Raw genomic sequence first — 26,747 nt, 5'->3', positions numbered from 1 at the left:
TTATAGTCCTTATGAACGGTTGGCATACTCCTGAACCAATGCCCCAAACAATGATTGTCTCTCAAGCAAGCGGGACGGTTTGTCAAATTCTTTAGCCAGTCCTGTTAAAAAAAAGAACATGAGCTACAATTTTCAGGTGGTAAACAAATGCCGAAGGTGACAAGATGGAGAGAACACTCACCTGCATCTACTACTAAAACTCTGTTGCAGTCCATCACTGTAGGTATTCTGTGAGCAATGCTGATTATTGTACATGCAGCAAAATCCTCTCGGATGATCCTTTGTATTACAGCATCCGTCTGTGAATCAACTGAAGCCGTGGCCTCGTCCATGAACAAGAGCCAGCTGTGCTTCAACATAACTCGCCCCAAACAGAGAAGCTGTCTTTGCCCCACGCTCCAGTTGTCGCCGTCATCAGCCACTTAATTTGATGGAAACAGTCAGTACCAAATCCTAATGCTAGCTAGCATTTCAGTTCCAGAGAGTAAATAATGGGGAGAGTCACATACCTAAAGAATTGAGTTTATCAGGTTTTGCAGCTACCACATCTTTAAGTTGGCAGCGTTCAAGGCTCTACAAGAAAATTAAGATTTAATGTGAATAAACATACAGCATTGTTTCATCTAAGTAAGTGAATGATGACAAACATATACAAACAAAATGTATAATTCAATCATACTGTTTTTTGAGGCTATGGGTTACTCTCTTATGTAATCCGGAAACCAGATAGCATTGTGTTTTTTACCTTCCAAATTTCTTCATTTGAATAAATTCCTACTGGATCAATGTTGCTTCTCACAGTTCCTTCAAAAAGGACAGGTTCTTGAGGAATTATCCTGAAGTGAGACCTGATATCGTGAAGCCCTATTGTGGTCATATCAAACTACTCATCATGTAACTGTCCAACCTACCAAGAGATATCAAAGCTTGAGAAATTGAAATCATAGATTGTGGGAAGGTCCTGCTGCAAAATTTTGAAGATGGTTGTGGTTGTGGACACTGTCCCCGCATCAAGTCGGACACCCAATAAGAGTGCAGTGCCAAATGTGAGACTCGATATAACTACTGGGGTGCACCAAATAACCACAATATTGGCAGAGATTGAGCACATGAACTTGGTCAGCCAGCTAAACTCTGACTCACGGAAAGCCAGAATTCTCTTATTAAAGTGCTCCTCCAAAGCCTGGAATTTGATCACACGCATGTAGTTAAGCACCTCATTTGTTGCCTTCATTCTTGGATCCCGATTCTTCATCACATTAAACTGGAACCTGTTGTTCCGTCTCGTGCCAAGCACAACAAACACAAGAACACACATGATTCCTACTACGGATGTGAGCACTGCAGCACCAAGACTGTTATACAGAAGGGGCAATGCAATGGCAAGTTGCACTGGCATCATCCATATAGCATGCACTTAGCATTTTTGACAACGAAAACAAAAGAAATACTAATGCAGAATCATGCTATCACATTTACCTCAGTTACTAAGCACGCAGAGATTGTCAGTATCTATAAGTAAGTTTTCTGCGTCCAGAATTTCTCCATAACCATATCAAATTATAATTCAGACTACTCATTATGGTGATGATGATGGATACAGTATGAGACTATATATGCAATAGAGACAATATACAAGCTTAGCTTATCTAAATTACCATAAAAACATAACTGAAGAAAACCCAACAAGGAAATCAGCACCCCAATCCAAATGCATGCTAACTTTTTGAGTTGCAATTAACTAGACCAGCTGGTCAAGTGCAACACATCCACTTGAAATAATCCTGTTAATACAATAACATGGTTATTAAAACAAATTAACAAAAGGCATTTTCATTTAAATACCTGTTAGCAGCAGCAGAGGCAACACAAACCCGCCAAGAAATCTCCCCATGAGAGGCCATTAGAACCAATCCAATCACTTCAAATTCAAAATGTCATCAATGGGTTTTCGATTAACATCAAAATCACGAAAACCCATTTCCCAAAGACTTCGAATTTCTCAGAACGACCAATTCGAATAGAAACAGAAGAAAGCTGGCTGCACTTTAAAATCGTATATCTTCAAAGAGTGTAGCCGCGCGGCTATACTCTTTAAATATATTATTTTCAGAGTGCTGACGTGCGGCTATACTTTTACACTATTCGAATGGTATAGCCGCGCGGCTATACTGTTTAAATATAATATTTTCAGAGTACAGCCGTGCGGCGATACTTGCAAAATTACATTTAAAGAGTATAGCCGAAGAGTATAGCCGATCGGCTATACTGCTAAAATATTAGAATATATTCAAGGCGTATAACCGCCCGGCTATACCCTTTAAATATTCTATTAGACCCTTCAATTTGATTGAGAGTTTTTTCTCTCTTGCGCATGAGAGAGATGAGCAATTGATTTCTAAAACCCAACTTCAACTGCACTTTCATATAAGATCAACTCAAATGATTGAATCCATTTCCTCTAGATCACATTTAACACAGGATAGCTGCATTAGAAGGAAGAAGAGGTAAAAGAAAAACCACAACAAGGTAAGCAATGCGGCAAGGATTTTAAGAATTGAAACACACACACATTTGATAAGTAACATAAGATTCTCTGTTACACATAATCCAAATCTGCATGGTTCTTAACTGATCAACTTGCTTGGATGATATAACCATACCATCCAGGAATGAATTATTACATGATCAACTTGCAGAAACTACACTGTAGAAAAGCTGAAGTCACTGGTTTTCAAGTATCCTGCTACATAAACTGTGTCGGATTTGTAGATGTGATAAAAGATAGACGTATGATGATGTAGAAAAGTAAAAGAGAGAAGCTCGAACAAACTTCAGTCCAATCCGAATGTAAAGTTATCTTGAACAGACCAATGAAATCAGCTATCCATTGTAACATATCTGGAAACTCCACAGGTAGCTGATACACATAAAGCTAGACAATGTTGAAGCCTGCATACTAGTGAAAAGGCATCCCCCAGTTAAAGTGTATGCAATCTATCTTCTTTCATCTTCAATGTTTACTATTATCTATACTTCTTGAAATTGCTTCATGTTCATTATCCAAAAAGAGGACCATGATATGCAGACACATTCCTTCATTTTCTCATTCTAGGTTATTTATTTCTTCTTTTTTGGATTGCCAAGGATGGTTCAATTTTATTACACTTTCTATGTTTTATTTTTTACTTTTTCATTTTGCTTGAATGATGCTTCCAAGTTCTTTCCTCCGTTTCAGGTTCATGTTTGAGGACCGGTTCATGCCTCACACTGCAGCAAAATTCAAGTTCCCCTACTACTGGGATGAAAAGTGCCTTGAAGACGAACCGCTGCCAAAGGATGAGCTATGATATCTGAGAAACATTGCATTGTAGAGTATCTAGTTGTAGCAATTATTCTCAGAGGTTATTCAATGTACATTTCTAAGCCCAAACCGTTTTTACAAGCAGTAATACAATTTTCAATTTTTGTTTGTTGATGATGATAGTGAGTGAGGTTTAGACATCAATATAACCCATCAGTATGAGACCAGATAGGCAATAGAGACAATATACGAGCTTAACTTATCTAAATTACCATACAAACAAGTTAAATGAGCTCATTCAAATTGCTAAAGAAAACCCAACAAGGAAATCAGCACCCCAATCCAAATGCATGCTAAGGTTTTGAGTTGCAATTAACTAGACCAGCTGGTCAAGTGCAACACATCCACATGAAATAATCCTGTTACTACAATAACATGCTTATTAAAACAAATGAACAAAAGGCATTTTCATTGTGCATCCTCATTGTGATTTCCTTGATAATTACCCAAGCCATTTACAAGTGCGTGACCAAATAAAAGGATTGGAAAATGACATCAAATTTTACTTGTTGGAGCAGGGTAAGGTTAAATATCATACCTGAGATCCGGCCAGAAGAGTTGTCGGTATCAACATTCTTCAGTTGGCAATGGCATCACTTCTTCTTGTTTTTTTATAACAGAAGATGCAGCTTCCACAATATAGATAGTTTTTATCAAGTCTAAATAATATATATATAGCCTCGCGGCTATACTTTTTAAATATAATATTTTACGAGTACAGCCGGGCGGCTATACTTGTAAAATACTCGAATATATTCAACGAGTATAGCCGCGCGGCCATACTTATAAATATTCGAATACATTCAAAGAGTATAGCCTATATTCAGCGAGTATAGCCGGTCGGCTATACGCTTTAAATATAACATTTTCAGAGTACACTGCGCGGCTGTACGCTTTACAATCTTTTAATAGTACAGCCGCTCGGATATACTGTTTAAATATAATATTTTAAGACTACAGCCGCGAAATATTAAAAGAGTTTGTCCTCCTTCTTCTTCTTCTTTTCCCTGAAAAATTAACAGAAATTTATGAACTATGTGTAAGCATTGGCCATCCTTGTAACTTGTAAAACGAAATTACCCTATATAAATTAGCCGAAATGAATTCAAAATTATAAGAACAAAGAAAGAAAGAAAAACAAACATCTTAAAATTGTAAAGCACTTGACCTATTGAAACAACCTCTTTACAGCAGAAGTTCCAAAACACAAAAGGACAGAGTCCTCAGTCCAAAAAGATGGGATTTAAAATTTTCTGTTTTTTAAAATAACTTTATGAAAACTATATCATGATTTGCTTGCAAACTTGGGTCATGAGCTGGAAGAACATATTTGGGTGAAATGTGTTCCTGCCTACTCAAGTTTTCGCAGCGATTCAGCTGGACTGCTTTCTTGATCGTGTTGCACGTGGTTTTAATGTCTAATTCTGTTTTTCTTCTATATAAATTTTATAAAAAAAAACATATCTTCAGTGTGAATTACTTGGAAATCATTAAGAAAGTACGAGGAAAATCGTGAGGCCAAGACTCGTATATGTTTGAATGAACTGTGAGACATGCATGCTTAACCAATAATCTACCAATCTACCAGTTAAAGATACCAGGCGTTGAGAAAACTTCATTTTTACTCAATTTTATATAAAAAGATCCCAGTTGTGTTGTGTAGAACATTGATCCATAGAAAGAAGGAAGACCCCTACATAACTGGACTGGTCATTGGGAAATGAGAGAGAGACAATACAACTGATTTGCACAAACAGCACCCTTGTCAAGAAGGTTTCGGGAAATATAATATTCTCATCTAAACATATTCTAAACTGAATAGAGAACTGTAGGTGGTAAACAGGATTAGATTAGCTACTTCATATAGTGATTGCCACTAGTCTAAGAGGTACGCTTGATTTGGACTTCATATAGTGATTGCCACTAATCAACGGAAGCAACGATAGAGAAACCAAAGATGGTTGCTTATAGTCCTGATGAACGGTTGGCATACTCCCGAACCAATGCCCCAAACAATGATTGTTTCTCAAGCAAGCGGGACGGTTTGTCAAATTCTTTAGCCAGTCCTGTTAAAAACACAGAAACAAAAGAATATGAGCTACAATTTTCATGTGGTAAACAAATGCCGAAAGCAACAAGGTCAAGAGAGCACTAACCTGCATCTACTACTAAAACTCTATTGCAGTCCATCACTGTAGGGATTCTGTGAGCAATGCTGATTATTGTACATGTAGCAAAATCCTCTCGGATGATCCTTTGTATTACAGCATCAGTCTGTGAATCAACTGAAGCCGTGGCCTCGTCCATGAACAAGAGCCGGCTGTGCTTTAACATGACTCGCCCCAAACAGATAAGCTGTCTTTGCCCCACGCTCCAGTTGCCTCCGTCATCAGCCACTATTAAATTAAAATTTTATGGAAACAGTCAGTACCTAATCCTAATCCTAGCATGTCAGTTCCATTTGGTTTTCAATAATCAGAGAGCCACATACCTAAAGAATTGAGTTTATCAGGTTTTGCAGCTACCACATCTTTAAGTTGGCAGCGTTCAAGGCTCTACAAAAAAAAAAAAAAAATACATTAAGATTTAACAAATAAACATACAGCATTGTTTCATATAACCTGACATGGGTTACTCCTATGTAATCAGGAAACCAGGTAGCAATGTGTTTACCTTCCAAATCTCTTCATCTGAATAAATTCCCACTGGATCAATGTTGCTTCTCACAGTTCCCTCAAAAAGTACAGGTTCTTGAGGAATGATTCCGAAGCGAGACCTGAGATCATGAAGCCCTAATGTGGTTATATCAATCCCGTCGATGATGATTTTGCCCCCTGACGGTTCCACCAGCCTAAAGAACACTTGGATCAAAGTTGATTTCCCGCCCCCTGTTCGACCGACAACACCAATCTTCTCTCCCCCGTGAATGCTTAGACTAATGCCTTTGAGAACCAAGGGTGTATTTGGACGATATCTGACCTGTTTGCCATAAAATTAAAAACATCATCGAAAGGAACAGATGACCAACTAATAACAACTTGCATTCAGACCACTTCATTTCTCCTTCCACTACACTATACATGGCAGATGTACTACAAAGATACCATTTGGAAGTCAAATGGCTAGAGTGTAGCAGCTCATGGAATGTAAGTTTGGCTTTATTTTTTCAGAAGATATAAACAGAATTGAAGATAAACTACCTGCAAGTCTTTGAGCTCGACATTGCCATGGGAAGGCCAATTTGAAGGAGGAACACGGTCTTTTATCTCCCATTCTGCTTCTGATGGGATGTTTGTAAACTGTTTTATCCTCTCAACCGAAACCATCCTATTTTCAACAAAGCAGCTCATATAAATGGCCCAGAACAGCACACCGTTCAAGGACAATCCGTAGGAGAGAGTTAAACCAACATTCTCTGTACCATGAAGGAATAACTGATTTAGCCAAATTTATGAAATAGACACTCATCTACTGCAGCTAACACACACCTCAAATCAATAAGACATTATAACAATAACCATAAACTGAAGCATAATTATTATTTATTTCGGCATCTCATATCACGAGTGACCATGAATCAAGTGCTAGATATGAGTGTTGCACAATTAAAAAAAGGGATGAGAGGATTTACATACCTGGCTTTATAATACTGCTTGGCAATAAGATCATGAATAGAGTGGAAATGCAGAGAATTAAACTCCCAAGCATCTCCAAACGGAAACCCAACCACTCATTGGATCCGTTGTTGTGGAAATCCATACGTAAATTGGCATTAACACGTTTAACATTTTCCTTGGAGAACATGTTCTGCCTTCTGAAAGAGCGGATCGTCACCACCCCTGATATGCTTTCTGAGAAGTGATGGATAACAGGAGCTTTTGTGATTGAATCCAGCCGAGTTAATTCACGAGATGATGCAAGATAGTAACCCTAAAATCCAAACAGAAGAAAGATCTTCAGCATATAATTAAGGCGACACCAATGGTTACAGAGTCATATGGTTTTGGTTAAAAAAAAGTTTTTGCCATCAAGTTTGACATTTTTACATTCATGGATAAGCCAAAATGTCAAACTTTGCCAGTAATTCAAAGGATCAGGAGTTGGATTCATACACGTTATTTAAAATGACCAATGCATAGCCACGATCATATTATTCTTGATGACCAATAATATGCATGATCAAGATCATAGAAAAGGGTGCTTCAGTGCAACCCATTCATGTATGTCTAACACATTCATTGCAACATTATAGTTAAATATCAACAGCATGATAGAAAGAATGAACTTACCCGGTACCATATATTAAGCCAAATAAGTGGAATCAGCAAGAATATTGTTGGCCACGAATTTTGGCATACGATGATAAAGATGCCAAGCACAGTGATGTACATGGCAACGGTAATACCCAAAATGAAGGGAAGAAATAGATCGATATTCGTCTGATCTGTTGATGCCTGGTGGGGGATATATTCTCATCAGTTAGAAAAAAAGATCACATCAACTATGACAAAAACTAATGCTTAAACAGAAAAAGAAAAGGTAAGCAATTCTAACTCACAAACTCTTACCCTACTCAGAATTCTTCCAGAAGGTGTAGTATCGAAAAATGACATGGGGGCATGCAGGATGCTGTGAAGAATTTGCTTGAAAAAAATTTGAGCTGTCGAAAGCCCCACAATCGTAACAGAAAATGCTCTTACCAATACCACAAGAAATGAAATAGCAGCAATAATAGCATAGACGGTAATAAAGACAGATGGCTTGAATGCCACTGCACGATCTGCTGAAGTTTCATAGGACAGCCAGTAATCACCCGCCATTAGAGTTGCTTGCCACAAGAGAGACAATGACAACACCAACACCACACCCCACCATCCGTAAGCCTCTGTGCAATAAACTTTGTAAACGTGCAAGCTCACTTTGCCTGTTTCTTTCTCCTCTTCTTTGATGAGTTTAGAAGTCCCGTTATCAGACTTTGGTTGGCCTAAAGAGTCGTTTGCACCATTGGCTTCCCGGTGGTTTGAAGATGGTTGAGGAGATATTTGAGGGCTGGGGGAACTTTTGCTGGGAATAGTGGGGCTCATTTCTACGAGCTCCATGGAGGTTTCATGGGCAGCTACTAGCTCTTTGAAATCCAGGCCAGAGCTTAGCAACTCATTATACTTTCCTCCTTGTACTATCATCCCATCTCTCATGACCTGATATTATTTGGAGGTAATAAATTTTAACAAATAAATAAGTAGGAGAGATACATGTGCAAATTCCGATTATAATTTCTTTGGTCACTAAACTGATGAGAAACCAAAATGAAAAAGATTCTCAAATACCTACCAAAATAAGATCAACATTATGCAAGAAGTCAACTTGATGAGTTACCAATAAAACCGTCTTGTTTTTAAGCACACCCCTCACACATTCCTGCAGAAAATAAATCATGATCAGTAGAACATTATGCATACAAATCATATTCAATGAGTATCACTTTGAACTGCTATTCTTAACAAGACCTTATTTATTTTCAACTCATTTAGACTATGAAAATCGAATAGTGTTCAAACCACCATTGTAAGAGCAAGCAAGACCGCTCAATCACTGTGGAATCAAAAGTAAATCATTTCTTTACTATCAAATGTAGAAGAAAATCTAAAGCAATGTCACCTTAAATATTTCTGATCCAGTATGAGCATCGACAGCACTGAAAACGTCATCGAGAAGATATATGTCACAATTTTGATATACAGCCCTGGCAAGTTGTATCCTCTGTTTCTGGCCACCACTTAGGTTGATGCCACGCTCTCCTATCTCAGTTTGATCTCCAAACTCCATCATTTCCAAGTCCTTCTCCAAGCAGCAAACCCTGACAACTTCCTGGTATCTCTCTCTGTCCATTGGCAAACCAAATAAAATGTTTTCTTCAATGGTCCCATTTTGAATCCATGATGTTTGAGCAACATAGGCAGTTGTGCCACAAACTCGTACCTGCCAAAAAGTTTATTAATTCAACAAGTGCTTGATTAAACTGAAGCCTTTTGTGTGAGTTAACTTATGCCCTGGTTATAAACTTATGGTTCAGTGGAGGGATTTTATGTCATAAGAGACATCTAGAAAAGGGTTTAATGGGTATCAAATCATACCTTTCCAGATAACTTGTGCATCTCACCAAGAATTGAGGCTAGAAGGGAAGACTTTCCAGATCCCACTGTCCCTACAATAGCCGTTAGCTCCCCTTTATTGACATTCAAATTTATGTGTTTCAAATCCTCTTCTTTGCTTTCATCATCCCAGCTAAACGCACCATTTTTAACCTCCACAGCAGTTCTACTATCACAGCCCTCGTCTCTCTCCACTGCATCCTCCACCAACTCTCTACTCATCATATAACGGTCCAACCTCCCAAGAGATATCATAGCTTGAGAAATTGAAATCATAGATTGTGGGAAGGTCCTGATGGGCTCCTGCAAAATTTTGAAGATGGTTGTGGTTGTGAACACTGTCCCCGCATCAAGTCGGACACCCAATAAGAGTGCAGTGCCAAATGTGAGAGTTGATATAACTACTGGGGTGCACCACATAACCACAACATTGGCAGAGATTGAGTACATGAACTTGGTCAGCCAGCTAAACTCTGACTCACGGAAAGCCAGAATTCTCTTATTAAAGTGCTCCTCCCAAGCCTGGAATTTGATCACACGCATGTAGTTAAGCATCTCATTTGTTGCCTTCATTCTTGAATCCCGATTCTTCATGACATTAAACTGGAACCTGTTGTTCCGTCTCGTGCCAAGCACAACAAACACAAGAACACACATGATTCCTACTACAGATGTGAGCACTGCAGCACCAAGACTGTTATACAGAAGGGACAATGCAATGGCAAGTTGCACTGGCATCATCCATATAGCATGCAGCTGTAGCATCATGTCAGAGAGCTGTTGGGCATCAACAGCCATGTAATTCACAATCTGTCCAACCCCATGAGCCTGCCGGGCTGAGCATGACAACCTCAAACCCTTCTTGTACAAAGAAGTAATAAGAGTGGAACGAATGAGCATCCCAAGTTTCTGGGAGTTGAAGTTAAATTGGTGAGTGCTTAAAACTTCAACAAATTTTGCACATAGAAGGATCATTACAAGGTAGTATCCTTCATAAGGCGAGCTTCTTTTTCCCGCAGTGAAATCCACAAAACTTTGGATAAGCACAGGCCCTACATACATGACACAAAGCCTCACTACTGCAAGGAAAGCTGTGAAAGCAACTTCTTTCCAGAAGCACCGGAGTAATGTGGTTCGAACTGGATGGTCCAATTTTTCTTGTGGTTTTGGCCAGTTTGATTCAAAGAGAACCGACATTTTTTCAGCTCTATGTTCCGGGGAGAGGAATGGGATTTCATCAACCTTTAGAGGGCCTTTGTACCCTTTTCTGAGCAGAGGATTCATCCAAATCCAAAAGGTCTTAGAAATTATGGAAGCTGAAGCAAAGCCAGTCACATTGGATTTGCTCAAAAGGGGTTCGTATAAATTGCTTTCTCCATTCATACCTTGTTCGAATTCTCTGTTCACTGCAATCCCAGTTGATCCTCTAAGGGCAATAACAAGAAGAACAATTGATAGAGGGAAAGACACCATGGAAATAACATCATCCAATCTAAAACTAGGGTCCTGATTTTGTTGGACATACACCAAACGAAGTATTCCGGAGACTGTAAACAAAGAAATAACAATGAAGTTTGCAACCCAATAAACTCGAAGTGATAGCGGGTGCTTAACAGCTTCAAATCTCCTTTCATGGGCTATTAGTATTGTGATCACTGCATGAGTGATGGCTTGAACTAACCAAAATAGCCCATCTACGAGTTTCCATGGCAACTCAGTGCTTCTAGTGAATGCCAAAATGCAAACAACAGTGTAACATAGGGTTAACAGAGCGCTCACGGTCAAAGAGAGTTTAAAGCATATAGTGGTTCTGAGATGAGCTCTGCTGTTCCTGATGAGGGGCTTGTTGAGTTCCGAGCTTTGGTGGCCATTGGAGACGAACTTTGAGTAAAGCTTTAGTATTGAAAATGCTAAGAGTGAGAGCAAGAACAAGAGGTCAACAGAGGAAAGCAGAGCTCTCTGAGGGCAGGGAGAGAGGAAGATGAATCTTAGCCATTGAAATATTGCTGCTACAGAGGTATCTTCCGAGGATTGAACCACAGATGGTGAACAGGAACTAGACGTGATCCAGGGCCCGGAAGACATGGTAACAAAGTTTGCAGCAGAGGCTAGAGTTCCACTCTCTTATGTTGAAATTGCACCCATGACCTTCTTCTTCTTTCCCTGAAAATTTAACAGAAATTTATGTACCAAGCACTGGCCCTCATTGTATATAGAAGGAAATTAGCAGAAATGAATTCAAAATTATAAGAACAAATAAAGAAAGCAAGCAAACACCTTAAAACTGCTTCAATCATATAAGCAGAAAGTTACAAAACATAAAAGGCCAGCGTCTCCTACCCCAAAAAGATGGTATTTAAAATTTGTTTTCTTTAAAGAAGAAAGCTGAAGATAATTGAATGAAAGCTAAAAACCAAATATCATCGGGTAAGAACATATTATTCATTTCTCAGTGTAAAGCACTGGGAAGTCATTAAGAAAGTGCCAGGAAAATCAGGAGGCAAAGACTTATGCAGAGTCACTCTTTGGACCGAAGCAGAACATTATGCTGACATTGGTTTGATTTTCTTGGAGCTCTCGCAACGTTATGAGCTTTGGAGAGCTGTAACCAGGCAGAGCACGTGAACACAAAACCAACAACGAGTGTTTTGATAGCTACGTTTATACTAACATTCAAAGAAACACAAGCAAGCATTTGGTTGGTTATTTTCAAAGCCAATTCTTGTCAAAGACGAAACTGAAGAATAAAAAAACAGGTGAAATGATAAAATAACGAAGTATGAATTAATTAATTATAACTGAAAGGCGGACAAATCAGATGAATATGATCACTGCAAAAATGATGCTGAAGTGAAGACAAAACAGCATATAATATAATAACTATTAAATCATTGAGTATAAGGGGGTAGCTGGAGAATAATCAAAGCTACCATTCAAATCCAATCTATTCATCAACGAAAACTTTAACATCAACCACAGAAACAATATTTTTTTTAAAGGGGAAAAAAAGTGAACTTGACTGTGCAGAAAGGTTTTTAAAGGGGGAAAAAAGTGAACTTGACTGTGCAAAAAGGAAACGGGAAAAAGGTGAGAAAATTGCACCAATATGTTTGGAGTGAGACAAAAACGAGGGCTAAAGCTGAGGCATGCAAAAGGCAAAAAAGACCCATCATCAACTAATTACCTGGGTTGAAAGACGCTTGAAGCTATGTGAAGATGAAGGTGCAGGTTCAGGTTGAAAGGTGCAACCAAAAAGGAGAAGGCGCTTTCCGGTGCATTATGGACGACGACCAAGAAATAAAAGGGAGAATTAAACAAAAGTCCACAAGCAAGCACACTCAGATTTCGAAGCTGCTGCTGCGGCTGCTGCTGAAATAATTTTAGTCCAAGGGAAAATGCCAAGGCACCAAACACGCTTCACTAGAAACGTGTCCCTTTTATCTGCTCCCTTGCTCTCTCTGCCTGCATATAGAGAGAGAGAGAGAGAGAGAGAGATGTTTTTGTTTGTGTGATATTAATTTTTCTGGGCGTCTATGTATTATTATTAGCTTCACGGCCTTGTTTGTAGTTGGACTTGGACCAGAATTTATTAATGGCGTGAGTGAAAAGACGTGGATAAACGGTGTTCTTCGCTCCGCCCTCCGATAGAGAATGACAGAAAGACAGGAAAATACAGTTTTCTTTTCCTTTAAAAAAAAAAAAAAATCTTTTTGGTTTTCTGAGGTCAAATAGACGCACCAGTTTGTTCCTAACTTATTATTAACCATATACGTACCTGGCATTTTCTGGGCTTCTAAATAAAGAGAAACCTCCCATCCACGCACCTTCTAAGAGCCTGGCCACCACTTTCCGTTTAGACGACACTGGCAGTGGACCCAGCCAAATCCCATACGATGACGTGGCAGAATTTAGTTCGTCCAGTTCAGTGTTCACCAAACTCCTGGATGAAAAGTTCGCACGTCTCCACTACGTCGGTAGAGGATAGTTGCATTCACGGCGAGTGGGAGCGTAGACATATTGGCATTACGTGGAATTAATAACTTTGTTCTTTCTGTGTTTTTCAATGAGAGATTTGTTTTTGTTTCCTTGTACTGTTGCACATGAGTATTTTTGGACCGCCATGCATAATGGTTCATAAATGAAAAAAAAAATACATAATAAATAAAAATTTGAGCATCCAAATTCCAAATCTGAAAGCAAGAAAAAAAATATTGGTTTCGCATACACCCACGTGACAGGTTTGTTGCAACTTGCCTATGTTTCCAGTCAAATGTATAATGTATAATGTATAAATTAATTAGGTATAAAAGAATTAATACTGATAAATAAAAGGAATATTTAGGGCAGCTCATATTTCCATTTTAAATAATTATTAATTACATTAGGGCATCTTGCTTGATTAAGTAAATGACAAACGATATCTCTCGTATTGCGGAAAAATGGGAAGGTCAGTAGACTACTTTTCGCGTTTAGTTTGTTCGTGGAATGCGACATATCATTGTAAACAAAAACTGTTGCTCAATTTACAAAGTGGAAGTACATGACTCTTTTTTAATGTTGGAAAAGAAGATGTTCCTTTTCTTTGCGTCTGGAGACCGCAAATTAATTATTAAACTTTCCACCTTACTTTACTTATTTGATTGCAACGTTTAATTAAACAGGCAATTGTTGCATTGTAGCTAGTACTAAGAAAAGTATATCTGTTACATGTCATTTTTTGTGGTTCTACTTCTAATAGATGTGATACGTGCATGTATTATTATAGGATACTTTTCCTTCTTGTAAATGAAGTATTGACACATGTGCAAAAATAATTCATAAAAAACACATAATTTTCTCGGATATAAGAATTCCTACTTATAAAGAAAGAAGTGAAGTATTTTTCTAAAATAGACCTTTGCCACTAAAAGCAGAGTTGTATGCATCATGAACATATTATGCGCTACTTGTTCCTTTAGAATTTTAGAATATTATTGTGCCATTTGGACAGGAGACAGACAGTAGAATATATAACATTACTATTGGAATTTGGAATGTTATATATTCTATACCAAATTCCCCCTCATATATACAAGATAATTGGGGAGAAAGGAAAACAAAAAAAAGATTGAGATGACTGGTCAGAGCAGACCGCAAGGAATGAGCATGTATAATCGGCCAGCTTTCTTTCTCTTCAATCCAACACAACAATACATTGCATGCCAACTTCGCATTTCTTTCATTTTTCAAAAATCTCAACATTTTGTAATATATAATATTTGTATTTATCATGTGGACCATACCAGCCCAGGAATTCATTGAATTTTGATCGCATCGCATGTGCCTATGATAAATGGTCTTAACTTATAATAAATTTCCTCAACAATATGATGATGTTTCAAATTAAATACATACCATCCAGTCCAGTGGGACCTACTATTACAGCAAGCAAGAGTAGGGTATCATCATCAGCGTCTCCAATAATGACAAACATTTAATCGAGCACGTCACAGTTGACATCACGTGATTGAGAATTTTCATCTACAAATTGAAGCATGCATTGAATGAAGCAAGTAGACTTCCATTTCTATGGTCCGCGCCAACTTTTCCAAATTGACAATTCCAAGCACAGAAAAACAAACTATTTCATACACCAAAATCCAATTAAGCCCCACTTTGTAGTTTGTATTTTTGTCTTTAAATTCAGATTCACACACTGACCTATCCATCATTATCTCATTTTACATTACAAACTAGTGCATTTTCAATTTCTTTCTTTCGCATTATTGTTTTCTAATAATCATTTTAGTACAGCGAAAAAAAGGGAAAACAAAAACTGAAATTTATTTGAAATTATTTTCGGAGCGTGGACCACGATGACGTGGCTAAACTTAAGCCGTGCACTCTACCTAACGAGTACTGCTAGCGTAGAAATTCAAGCTGGGACTGTCTTCACATAATGGGCCTCTAGAAAACGAGTAGCCCCTTTTCAAAATAACCAAAATGAATATTGTGGGTTATCGAATCATAGGCCTGGGCCCAACTCAAAATATAAAAATTTGAGGCCCAGAGGCCTCGAAGTCTAGAAGCATCGCGTAGTCTCTCCACTCTTGTATGTACTCGTTTCCTCCCGAGAGGCCGTAACTCACAAACCAAATTCATTGTTGTAGTAGGTCACGACTCGCAAGGGGGTTTGCTCTTTGCTCTGCTCTTTTTTTTAGGGTTTTACACTTTCCTTTCTTCTTCCCAGAACAATATGAGGTAAGCTCTTCTTATTCTGCTTTCGCCCTCTCATGTCGTCCTCGATACATTTCATGCCATTGTTTTTCTTCTTTCATATTCAATATTCATATAATATTTCTGATATCGTTTCCTCTCTGTAGACTTGTGCGTTTAGCTCTTTAAATTTGATGTTTTGAAACCATGTTTGGCTGTTTAAAAGAAAGAAAAAAGTGAGAGCATAGACTATGGTTCAAGAAATGAAGATATTCTATGGGTTTCTTTTTCTTTTTTTTAATGGAAAAATATAGGACATTGTATTGTTTTTGGATTGAAGCCTGTGATTTATCTATGTTATGATCATAAATTCGTCACCGTTTTGAGTATAGTTATTTGTCCCTTTGAGTTTGCCTTGTCACTCTGTTGATATTTGGTTTCAAATTTATATAAAAGCGAACAATTTGGTCATCAATTTGAAATGTACTTACCCTGAGCCTTTGAGCCATTGATTGTGAAGATAGGAGAGAATTCTATTCTAGTTTTTCTTTAGTTGATATTGACTTGATGATGCATTTTTCAAACGAATTTTGCGCTGACATGCTTCAATTGTGGCAGTCGTCATCCTGAGGTGAAGTGGGCCCAAAGGGTGGACAAGGTTTTCATTACTGTGCTTTTGCCTGATGCAAAGGACGCCAAGGTTAAACTTGAACCTGATGGAGTTTTTAGTTTCTCTGCTAGTGCCGGCGCAGAGAATCACCATTATGAACTGAAACTGGATCTTTTTGATAAGGTTAATGTGGAGGTAATAATTTGTTTATGTAATCTTAAATACTTGGATATTCTTTCGAAATGTTTGCGTTTATATGGGTTCTTATTCTGTCCTATAACCTTATAATAGGAAAGCAAAATAAATGTTGGAGTGAGGAGTATCTTCTGTATTTTGGAGAAGGCAGAGAAAGTTTGGTGGAAGAAGCTTTTGCGTGGAGATGAAAAGACACCCCATTATGTCAAAGTAGATTGGGACAAATGGGTGGATGAAGACGAGGATACTGGTATACAACTTGCATATGCTGTTCCATATCTTCAAACTGTTTAATTTGACAAAGCTGTTCTTCAAACTGTTTAATTTGACAAAGCTGGCATACTTCTTGTATTTTACTAAATTAGCACTGCTTGTTCTGATCAGGATCAGGTCCTGGTGACTTGGATTTGGGAGGGATGGATTTCTCGGTTAGTATATTCTAACTTATGAGATTTCATTTTTTGAATTATTTTCGTGCATATGTATTCATTGTTCACACTCTACTTGGATTATGCAGAAATTTGGTGGTATGGGAGGTGATGATGCAATGGGTGACTTTGATGATAGTGACGAAGGTAAGAAGACAAATTAGCTTAATCCTTAGTGGCAAACTGAGTAAAGATCAATATTGTAGTAAGCGTAGGTCGAGAATTCACAACACAACTTTCATGGTGTATATATGTGCTGGGTACCTTCATTAACCCCACCCCTACCCCCGCAAAAAAGAAAGGACCCATTAGCTTGTATAGTTGAGGTTTGGGTAAGTTCTTGCTTTAAAGTTTTTCCTCGTGAGAGTGGCCATGGCTGCTATAGGTGCATATGAAATTACTTTTGATAAGTTCATTTGTTGGATGAAAGAGAATAAAATGATTTCTTAAGCTACCATCGCTTGTTCGGTACCTCAGTAATCTTGACTCGTCCTTTTATTGCAGACCTAGAATTGCCAAAGCCGGGAGAACAGGACTCTGACAAGAACGAAGCAGAAGAGATTGGAGATGATCCTTCGGAAGAGAAGAAGGAAGAGAAAAAGGAAGGTGCGGGGAGCGCATAATTTCAAGTTACCGAAGCAGTCAACCAAAGCTTGCATGGTTATGTTGTGATTTTTTTCTGCCTTAGTTACTAGGTGTCTGTTTTTTATCTAACCGTGTTAAGCAAGCTGTATCTTCGATGTCAGCAAAATGATGAGTTCTGGATTACAGAACTGGCAATACTCAGGGTGTTGTACTTTTAGCTATTTGTTTCATGGATCTGAACTATGGGTTTTATTCCTGGTCATGAAGTTTACTACCTTGAAGTTTGCCGAGTTTTAGCTTTTCATAAAGTTTTTTTCGTCTCATTCTCATGCCAAATGTTTATTTTTTTAACACTTTCATACATTCGCTAGTGCTTTCGTTAATCCCTCCATTAAAATGCTGATGTGGCAATCGGTGGATCCATATGGAACATGTAAGTTGCGCCATTTGGACTGAGAAATTTTTAAAAATAAAAAACAAGTAAATAATCTAATTAAAATATATAAAAAAAAGGATAAAGATTTATTTCAAAAAATAAAAGATCCCTTTATGGATTTGATTAATTTTCTTTTTTATTTACTTTTAAAATGGGTAATTTGAAGATAGAATCTTTGGAAAAGGATCTTTAATCAGTCTTATATTCCGCAATAATGTTTGGTCAGGATGAGGAAGAAAGGTGGGGCGGGGGGTGGGGGTTAATTAGGCTATGGATATGTCGACAGAAATTGGTTGACTAAAGGTTGACTTTTACCATAGCGGAGCTAAAACCCTAAACCCAAAAGAGCGTTTGTAATTTTGTTTAGCCGGCTCAAAATAGAAGCGCCTCGCACCACAGAGAGACACAGACACAGACACAGACACAGAGATGGAAGCTACGGACATGGACGTGGAGGAACAACCTCAGTCTAATCCAAACTCGTTCAAGCGTTTCGGGCTAAAAAACTCTATCCAAACAAATTTCGGAGATGACTACGTTTTCCAAATTGTCCCCAAGTACGTTCCCTTTGTTTTAGCTTCTCGCTTCAGAACATATTCCTTTACTTTCTGTTTGGTTCCCACGAAAATCCTGAAAATCTTTGTCACAGAATTGAATTATTGACTCTGATAATAAAACCCACCAAACGAACAATTCGACATTTCAATTGCGTTGCGCAGCTCGCACTTCCTACTTTTCGCTAAACACTTCAATTTCTTCCTTTTCGTAAATTTTCTTTGATTAAATTGGGTTATACGATTCTTTATTGGGTTTGAATTTTTTGTGGGTTGGCGGTGTCTCTGTCAACGATAGGAGGAATATATCAGTTTCCTTCAATATGGAGGAATATATCAAGATTACAACACTAGGAAAGAAATCCCTAGTTACAATAGGAACCGATCAAGTTCTAACGAGGAAAGAAATCCCCAGTTACGATAGGAACCCATCAAGATCTACAACACTAATCTCTAGTTACAATAGGAACCCAGAAAAAAGAAACCCTTACAGAACTAGGAACATCTTGAAAAAACCTATAAATATGAGGCTAATTGAAGAGAGACTTCACCACTACAATAAGGAGCAATGGCAAACAACAACCTCACATCTGCTTTCTCTTTTGCTCTCATCCTCTGTGTTTCAGCTCTTTCACTAATTCCACATACCACCTCATCATCATCCCCATTCCAATTCCCTCCAACCGAATCCACAATTCTCCCCGACCCTTCAAGCTTCTTCTCTGCAAACCTCCTCACCACCCCTCTCCCCACCAATTCTTTTTTCCAGAACTTTGCTCTCAACAATGGTGACAAACCCGAGTACTTCCACCCCTACAGCATCAACTCCTCCTCATCCTCTCTATCTCTCTCCTACCCATCTCTCTCCTCCACCTCTGCTTTCATCTCCCAAACCTTTGTCCCTGATCTCACCATCTCTGCCTCCCAAACCAGCGCCAACTTAGCTACAACAAATAACAGCAGCCGTGTAATCTCTGCCTTCACTGATCTCAGTGTCACCTTGGACTTTCCCTCCTCCAACCTTCGTTTCTTCCTCGCTCGAGGAAGCCCCTATGTCACCTGCAATGTGTCTAGCCCCACTACGGTTTCTATCTCAACCATTCACGCAATCCTCGAATCCTATTCAAGCAACTCAAAGACCAAGTTCACCGTCCAGCTTGACAACAATCAAACATGGGTTATGTACACCTCCTCCCCAACTACTTTGACTAGAAGCAGCCCATCAACCTTAACTTTTGATGGCTATTCTGGGAATATTCGGATTGCATTGGTGCCAGGTTCTGATCCAAAATACGCAGCAATCCTTGACCGATTTAGTTCTGCTTATCCTGTTTCTGGTGAAGCTGTGTTCACAAAGCCATTCACTTTGGAATATAAATGGGAAAAGTATGGACGGGGAGATTTGCTTATGCTAGCTCATCCTCTCCATCTTCAGCTTCTGTCTAACGCTACTATTTTGGAGGATTTCAAGTACAAGAGCATTGATGGTGATCTGGTTGGTGTAGTTGGTGATTTGTGGGAGTTGAAATCCCATAATGTATCAGTCACTTGGCACTCAATTGGAGGTGTCAAACAAGCCTCATACCCTGAAATTGTTTCTGCGCTTCGTCGTGATGTTAAGGCTCTTAGTTCGACGCCAATAACAACTGCTTCGTCTTACTTTTATGGGAAATTGGTTGCCAGAGCAGCAAGGTTGGCTTTAATTGCCGAGGAGGTGAATTGTCTTGATGTGGTTCCAGCAATTAGGAAATACTTGGCAGATGCCATCGAGCCATGGTTGGATGGTACTTTTAGTGGGAATGGTTTTCTGTATGATCCTAAATGGGGTGGACTTGTCACCCAACAAGGATCAACCGATCGCGGTGCAGATTTTGGGTTTGGAGTTTATAATGATCACCATTATCATCTTGGATATTTTGTTTATGGTATTTCAGTGCTTGCAAAGATTGACCATGCATGGGGGAGCAAGTACAAGCCTCAAGCTTACTCTCTTGCAGCAGATTTCATCAACATGGGCAACCAATCAAATTCAAACTTTCCTCGGTTGAGATGCTTTGATTTGTACAAACTACACTCATGGGCTGGAGGACTGGCTGAATTTGGAGATGGAAGGGACCAAGAGAGCACAAGTGAGGCAGTGAATGCTTACTACTCAGCTGCATTGATGGGCTTAGCTTATGGAGACACCAATCTTTTCAACAGTGGATCAATGCTTACAGCTCTGGAAATTCAAGCAGCTCAAATGTGGTGGCATGTAAGAGAAGGAGATACACTATATGAGGAAGAGTTCACAAAGGAAAATAGGATTGTGGGAATTTTATGGGCAAACAAGAGAGACAGTGGACTTTGGTTTGCTCCTCAAGAGGCAAAAGAAATGAGGCTTGGAATTCAGTTGCTGCCCATATCCCCAATCACTGAGATTTTGTTCTCTGATGATGGCTTTGCTAAGGAAATTGTGGAATGGGCATTGCCAGCTTTGAGTAGAGAAGGAGTTGAGGAAGGATGGGAGGGTTTTGTCTATGCCTTGCAAGGGATTTATGATAAGGATGGTGCTTCGGAGAAGATTAAGAGCTTGAAGGGTTTTGATGATGGAAACTCTCTCACTAATCTCCTATGGTGGATTCATAGTAGGAACTTAGGTTCACAGTAGGATATTTAAGTTAAGTTTTGTTGATTAGTCTTTAGGTTGTGTTTTTTTCATTCATTTTTTTTTCCGTAGTTGGTAGCATGCATATTTAACAAATTCTTATGTATGTAACTTAACTAAATCAATTAGAAGTTCAATTTATAGCAATGGTCATGATCTATACATCCACTCCTACCTAATCAAATCCGCCTCCTCTCTGTCTCTCTCTTACCCTTCTCGCTTTTCCAACTCTGCTTTAATATACCAAATTTTCAAAGCTAACTTCACTATCCATGCAACATGCAAGACCAAGCCAAAACATTAACATCTATATAGCTTTTCAATTCCTTTTCATGCCAAGAAAGATGTGTTCCAAATAACAAGCTACGATGTTTTGCTTAATCTGCTGTTCACACAGGAGAGACATGTGCTCACAAGGAAGCATTATCTTCAAGTAAAATTTTTGTTTTAGCTTCTTGCTTCAAAATATATTCCTTTACTTTCTGTTTGGTTCCCACGAAAATCCTGAAAATCTGTCACAGAATTGAATTATTGACTCTGCTAATAAAACCTACCAAACAAACAATTCGACATTTCAATTGTGTTATGCAGCTCGCACTTCCCACTTTAAGCTAAACACTTCAATTTCTTCCTTTTCGTAAATTTTCTCTGAACCCAAACATAGTTGATTAAATTGGGTCATATGATTCTTTATTGAGTTTGAATTTTTTGTGGGCTTTTGGTGGAAGGGATGATTGGACAGCAATGGCGGTGTCTCTGTCAACGAACGCAGTGAAGGTGTACTCACCAGTGACAGGTCAGTACTATGGAGAGTGCAAGGGCCACTCTGCAACTATCAACCACATCTCTTTCTCAGGTCCTTCAACTCCTCATGTCTTGCATTCATGTTCTTCTGACGGAACCATTAGAGCTTGGGACACCCGCACATTCCAACAGGTTCATTTCTCTAATTGCATACATAAACTGGTACCTCTGTGTCTGGACATATGTTTATGTTCTTGATTTGTTTTTGTTTTATTGTTAATGCTGCAGGTGTCTTCTTTTCATTCTGGTTCTTCTCAAGAGATTTTCAGCTTTTCATTTGGAGGATCAGCTAACAGTCTTCTTGCCGCTGGATGTAACACTCAGGTGCTGCATTTATTGTAAGAGTTTTGGTCACGCTTGGTGTCTCCATTCATTATTTGATTAAGATTTTAGCTAAAGTCATTGTTTCCACCATTTTCTCCACATTGAAGGAAGAATTTATGTTAGTTTTTGTTCTAAAACTCCAGAGGATAATCCGCTCAATGTTTCACATTCACTCTTTAGTCTTCTGAAACTGATTGGATGGAAAACTATTTTAAGTCCATATGCTTATGTTTGCTTATCCTTGCTTATTTTGATGGACTCCATATAATTTGTTTTCTCCCCTCTTGTTGTATGACTTGCCATATCAGATACTATTTTGGGATTGGAGGAATGATAAACAAGTCGCATGCCTGGAGGACTCTCATGTAGAAGATGTTACCCAGGTTGGTTCTAATGCATGAGCTGTTTGTTTCATCCATTTACTCATCCAATCTTGTATCCATGGGTTCCTGACCGTCACAGCATTTGGATGGCCTGGTAAATTATGCCGGGATTTCCTGTCTGATTCCATTTACATGTAGACTGGTACTCTTGGACAATAGTCACTTGCAACAATTGACCATATACTTGAATGATGGATTGGGTAATTTAGCTTTAGCTGTTGTGACTTTAATCTTTCACCAAATTGCATTGTAAAGGGTGTGCTTATGCGATAGCACAGAGCAGAATATTTAACTTTTATGTTTTCCGTAGGTTCACTTCATTCCTGACCATCAAAGCAAGCTTCTTTCTGCTTCTGTCGATGGATTGATATGTGTATTTGATACAGATGGGGATATCAATGATGATGATCATCTGGAATCAGTAAGTTCAAGTTTGTAGAGTTTCAAAATTTGTAGTTTTATGTAACATAATTTATAGTTCAAGCTTGTCATGATAATTTACCTTCTCAATAACTTAGGTGCTTAATGTGGGAACTTCAGTTGGGAAGGTTGGGTTTTTCGGAGAGACATATCAAAAGCTTTGGTGTTTGACCCATATTGAAACCTTAAGGTACCTCTTTCTATAATTTAATCATGAATATACTACTGTCAGACTTTGGCCTTGTAAATTGTAATCATAGTGGATTGTCGAGTGATTTGCATCTTTCACCATCAGTCGACCAACTTGGGAAACAGGCTTGAAGTTAAGAGCTTTGAACAGCTCTGTCTTCGCATTTGATTACAAATATTTGCATGTGATGCTTATGTTTACTCTGTTTTCTCCCCCAACTTGTAACCTGCAAGATGCAGATATTTTACTCTCTTTTCACTCATGTAGTATCTGGGACTGGAAAGATGCAAGTGAAACAAATTTCAAGGATGCTCGTTCTTTGGCTTCTGACTGCTGGACACTGGATGATGTAAGTTGTTCTCTCCAACAGATTCATATTTGAAATGTATCTTGTATGCCATTAATTTGGAGGACATGGATAGACTCAGTTCGTACACAATTTCCCAACCAAATATCATATTAGCATGAAAAAAAATGCTTCTACTTTTAGCCAAGTCAATTGAACTTTGTTTGGCAGGTTGATTATTTTGTTGATTGCCACTACTCAAGAGAAGCAGAACAATTATGGGTAATTGGTGGCACGAATACTGGCACTTTGGGTTACTTTCCTGTAAGTTATAGAGGAACGAGAGCCATAGGGTCCCCCGAAGCAGTTCTTGGAGGTGGGCATACAGGTATTGTTCGAAGTGTGTTACCCATGTCAAGCATGCCGGGCAGGGCCAGCCAAGGTCAAGGCCATGGCATTTTTGGATGGACTGGTGGGGAAGATGGCCGCTTATGTTGCTGGTCATCCGATAATTCTCCTGAGATAAACCGATCATGGATTTCAAGCACACTGGTTTCGCGATCACCAAGGACCCGCCACACAATAAGGCATCATCCCTACTAGGAAAACGACTGTTTAATTTTTCTAACTATAAAGTTTATTTGCTTTTCCTGTAATTTTATTTATTTTTTAAAAAATTGTTAGGATCAAAGTTTCCCAGTGACTGAAATTTCTGTACCATATTTGTATTATCTATTCACCATTTACAATGACTTTCAAGGTTATATAAGTCAGCATATTTGAGCATGATTCAATTAGTTTCACCAGAGTAGGCTGTACTATTGGATTGAGAAGATAAATTATGTTGTCTGAACGAGACTATGAGGAACCCATACATTACCAGTTGAAATTAGGAAGAAAAAAAAGGAAAGAGGGAGTAACGGACAGAGTAATAAGTGCAAAAATATGATAACATTGTCAAGATAAAATTTTCAAGCCCACCAGAGGAAACAGACACATCGGCTACATTGGAGCGAAAGAACCATGCCATCTAAATCGCACTACCATAATAAGAAGCATCACAACCCAAAAAACCCCAGACATTTCACATGAGAGTTGGGCCAAAATGCCTTTAAAAGTAGCAACTCGCCCGTCGAAGCTCTTTCACATTATGAGCATAATCACGCTCGTCCTCGTCCTCCACCTGACAGAAAAAACAAGAAAATAAGCCTTGTGCCAGCAGAAATTCACAACTTTACGCTAAGCTGTCATCCCTGGAGAGAGTTTATGACAAAAAGATCCAAAATTGCATGGTGCTTATGCTCATAAAGTAACCACACCCCACCACAGGATCAACTTATATGACTCTAACAATTGAACTCTCTTTTCTTCCTAGAGTACAAAAGGGGGAAGATGGGCAAACACGTTTACCTCTGCCTCCACCGGCCTTCCCACCTGGTCCACCTCTGCCTCGGCCTCCACCAGCACCCTTAGAACCACCATCATCTAGGCCACGTCCAATGCCTTTAGCCTGACGTCCACCAGGGCCATCCTCCCTACCTCCTCTTCCTCTTCCACGCCCTACTCCAGGTGGTTTCCTATCTGGAGAAGTTTATCAAACCGCATAAAGTTAGAGCAATTTCTACTTATCTCAATGCATAAAGCTTTATCCTTGCAAATAAATATAAATAGTTTGTCCAATGTTGAGAGCAGATATATAGAGAATGGTCCAAGAAATCTTTTTTCCAACTTTGGATGGAGGGAGGGAGAATAAAAAAAATCTTCCTTCGCAAAGTAAAACATCGTTATCATACCTGATCGGCTCTTGGTCTCTTCTTGAACTTTGTCTATCACCTGAAATACAAAGGCAACAGAACCAGATCATTCCAATAGGCTTCTAAAGCATTCGAACAAAATCAGGGCAAATAAAGCTGGAAGAATGCTCAAGTAAAAACTCCTATTGCATGTGTTACCATTTTCCAATGGTAGAAGTAATCAACCAAAACGTAACAAGGTTTTGTCAAAGAATTTTATAAAGTTCCACATGGGTCCCCCACAAAGTATAATGTAAATTTCATTCAGGCCTTTTATTTTTTGGGAGATAAGAATTGTATCCATAAACCATACTCCAAAACTGGTTATGTTAGATCCTGAGATGTGCTCCCTTACTAAAGCCAATAAAGCCGTAGAAACCTCAATGCATACCTCATCAGGAACTCTAAGATACTTTATCGTATTCCCGCGGATGTAACATTCAGGCATTCTCCAAAACCTGTCTCCATCCTACACAGTATTCCAATAAAATTAAATGAGTCTCTTATATAAGAATTAATTAAAATTTTCAAGTCCAGCCAACTTCAAGAATACAAGATATAGACTCACTTTGGAGGTACAAATGACTTCTCGAAGATGGATGTTCATCCAAGTGTCGCAGTTGACCAAATGGCCATTGTAGGTCTCCCCATTTTTCAATTCTACCAGCTGTTATAGCATAGAAAAACTTCGAATTAAAATCTCAGTGGACAATCCAAACACGGTACTATGTTAAATAGTGATTCTGAGTCTGGAACTACCACAAAAGAGGTCAAGATCTTACCATGGGGTGCCCTTGGGCAGTCTTCAGCAAAGATAGAGGGAGCTGCAATGGTTAAAAGGAAAAACGTAATTAAAAGCTCAAAACAAGAAAGGAAAACGAAGCCCTAAAATTTCATTTGATTTCATTATTCGAATTTTTTATAAAAGGCACGGTTATACACCGTTTAGTTTCCTCCGTTTTCTGAGAAACCAAACAAACGGTAGAACAAATAATTTGGAAGAGAAACATACCATCTTTAAGGGCTCAAAAAGCAGACTAAAAGAACCAAAGAGGCCTGCAACCAAAGTCAGTGAGAATTTTAGAAACGAAAAAAGAAAAGAAAAGAAAAGAAACCCTAAAAAATTTGAAATTGGAAAAGGCGTTGTTCTTAGCCAAAAAGAGGATACGGTAAGGAAACCCTAGCTGAAGAGCGTAGAAGATTACCAGTAAACAGCTTTGGATCGCGAGGAAGGAACGTTTCCGCGGTTTGCTTCCGCTCCCAACGACCCTCTCTTCTCTCTTATGAGTATGGAGCGGGCTTTCTTTACAAGTTAAAACAAGAGAGAAGTGGCCTTTATCTCCCTTCTCTTTCTTTTACTTAAAGGTTTAAAAAGGGTTTT

The 26,747-nt window shown here is 38.7% G+C and overlaps 5 protein-coding genes and 1 pseudogene across 7 annotated transcripts; 3 read left to right on the top strand and 3 right to left on the bottom strand.

Annotated features, from left to right (window-relative positions):
• LOC148292724 (ABC transporter C family member 5-like) lies at nt 1-2,015 on the bottom strand (annotated as a pseudogene). The gene is made up of 6 exons (XR_015826058.1): nt 1,846-2,015; nt 912-1,392; nt 746-836; nt 510-573; nt 182-421; nt 1-101 (listed from the first exon to the last, which is right to left on the bottom strand). The product of XR_015826058.1 is annotated as an ABC transporter C family member 5-like (transcript).
• A 3,043-nt stretch (nt 2,016-5,058) lies between these two features.
• On the bottom strand, nt 5,059-13,033 carry LOC110761806 (ABC transporter C family member 4). Of its 2 annotated transcripts, none has more exons than XM_021964372.2 (12): nt 12,701-13,033; nt 9,499-11,679; nt 9,023-9,343; nt 8,696-8,782; nt 7,933-8,562; nt 7,654-7,818; nt 7,000-7,294; nt 6,565-6,779; nt 6,038-6,343; nt 5,856-5,919; nt 5,521-5,760; nt 5,059-5,430 (listed from the first exon to the last, which is right to left on the bottom strand). In XM_021964372.2, exons 2-12 carry the CDS (start codon nt 11,599-11,601, stop codon nt 5,330-5,332), a joined length of 4,527 nt encoding a protein of 1,508 aa, XP_021820064.2. In that variant the 5' UTR covers nt 11,602-11,679; nt 12,701-13,033; the 3' UTR covers nt 5,059-5,329. The 2 variants fall into 2 exon arrangements, with proteins under 2 accessions (XP_021820064.2, XP_021820065.2); XM_021964373.2 differs by lacking the exon at nt 12,701-13,033 and adding an exon at nt 11,794-12,312.
• A 2,563-nt stretch (nt 13,034-15,596) lies between these two features.
• On the top strand, nt 15,597-17,819 carry LOC110761838 (HSP20-like chaperones superfamily protein). Its single transcript, XM_021964418.2, has 6 exons — nt 15,597-15,756; nt 16,330-16,516; nt 16,613-16,766; nt 16,901-16,944; nt 17,034-17,091; nt 17,449-17,819. Exons 1-6 carry the CDS (start codon nt 15,752-15,754, stop codon nt 17,565-17,567), a joined length of 567 nt encoding a protein of 188 aa, XP_021820110.1. The 5' UTR covers nt 15,597-15,751; the 3' UTR covers nt 17,568-17,819.
• Nucleotides 17,820-18,214: 395 nt separating this feature from the next.
• LOC110761842 (Transducin/WD40 repeat-like superfamily protein) lies at nt 18,215-24,359 on the top strand. Its single transcript, XM_021964424.2, has 8 exons — nt 18,215-18,522; nt 21,895-22,102; nt 22,199-22,294; nt 22,603-22,677; nt 22,988-23,098; nt 23,196-23,287; nt 23,555-23,636; nt 23,805-24,359. Exons 1-8 carry the CDS (start codon nt 18,395-18,397, stop codon nt 24,174-24,176), a joined length of 1,164 nt encoding a protein of 387 aa, XP_021820116.1. The 5' UTR covers nt 18,215-18,394; the 3' UTR covers nt 24,177-24,359.
• LOC110761841 (glucan endo-1,3-beta-D-glucosidase-like) lies at nt 18,529-21,887 on the top strand. Its single transcript, XM_021964423.2, has one exon. It carries the CDS (start codon nt 19,088-19,090, stop codon nt 21,167-21,169), a length of 2,082 nt encoding a protein of 693 aa, XP_021820115.2. The 5' UTR covers nt 18,529-19,087; the 3' UTR covers nt 21,170-21,887.
• Nucleotides 24,360-24,505: 146 nt separating the features above from the next.
• EMB1644 (Small nuclear ribonucleoprotein family protein) lies at nt 24,506-26,729 on the bottom strand. The gene is made up of 8 exons (XM_021964425.2): nt 26,572-26,729; nt 26,379-26,422; nt 26,149-26,190; nt 25,935-26,033; nt 25,758-25,835; nt 25,367-25,406; nt 24,984-25,154; nt 24,506-24,756 (listed from the first exon to the last, which is right to left on the bottom strand). Exons 2-8 carry the CDS (start codon nt 26,379-26,381, stop codon nt 24,734-24,736), a joined length of 456 nt encoding a protein of 151 aa, XP_021820117.1. The 5' UTR covers nt 26,382-26,422; nt 26,572-26,729; the 3' UTR covers nt 24,506-24,733.
• Between the last annotated feature and the right edge of the window lie 18 nt (nt 26,730-26,747).

The sequence above is a fragment of the Prunus avium genome, chromosome 8 (assembly GCF_965620075.1).
Source record: "Prunus avium chromosome 8, drPruAviu1.hap1.1, whole genome shotgun sequence".
Taxonomy (NCBI): Eukaryota; Viridiplantae; Streptophyta; class Magnoliopsida; order Rosales; family Rosaceae; genus Prunus; species Prunus avium.
This window is presented reverse-complemented; position numbering and strand designations above follow the sequence as displayed.

Excerpts from the sequence above, each read along its gene's own strand:
- LOC110761806 (XM_021964372.2), bottom strand. The coding sequence starts at position 11,601 with ATGTCTTCCGGGCCCTGGATCACGTCTAGTTCCTGTTCACCATCTGTG. Across the intron at positions 7,819-7,932 it reads CTGGAAGAATTCTGAGTAGG|GCATCAACAGATCAGACGAA; the intron begins GTAAGAGTTTGT and ends ATCCCCCACCAG. Across the intron at positions 5,761-5,855 it reads TGATAAACTCAATTCTTTAG|TGGCTGATGACGGAGGCAAC; the intron begins GTATGTGGCTCT and ends TTAATTTAATAG.
- LOC110761838 (XM_021964418.2), top strand. Across the intron at positions 16,767-16,900 it reads GGATGAAGACGAGGATACTG|GATCAGGTCCTGGTGACTTG; the intron begins GTATACAACTTG and ends TGTTCTGATCAG. Across the intron at positions 16,945-17,033 it reads TGGGAGGGATGGATTTCTCG|AAATTTGGTGGTATGGGAGG; the intron begins GTTAGTATATTC and ends TGGATTATGCAG.
- LOC110761842 (XM_021964424.2), top strand. The coding sequence starts at position 18,395 with ATGGAAGCTACGGACATGGACGTGGAGGAACAACCTCAGTCTAATCCA. Across the intron at positions 22,295-22,602 it reads CCGCTGGATGTAACACTCAG|ATACTATTTTGGGATTGGAG; the intron begins GTGCTGCATTTA and ends TTGCCATATCAG. Across the intron at positions 23,288-23,554 it reads ACCCATATTGAAACCTTAAG|TATCTGGGACTGGAAAGATG; the intron begins GTACCTCTTTCT and ends TCACTCATGTAG.
- LOC110761841 (XM_021964423.2), top strand. The coding sequence starts at position 19,088 with ATGGCAAACAACAACCTCACATCTGCTTTCTCTTTTGCTCTCATCCTC.
- EMB1644 (XM_021964425.2), bottom strand. Across the intron at positions 26,034-26,148 it reads CTGCCCAAGGGCACCCCATG|CTGGTAGAATTGAAAAATGG; the intron begins GTAAGATCTTGA and ends ATGCTATAACAG. Across the intron at positions 25,407-25,757 it reads ATCTTAGAGTTCCTGATGAG|GTGATAGACAAAGTTCAAGA; the intron begins GTATGCATTGAG and ends TTTGTATTTCAG.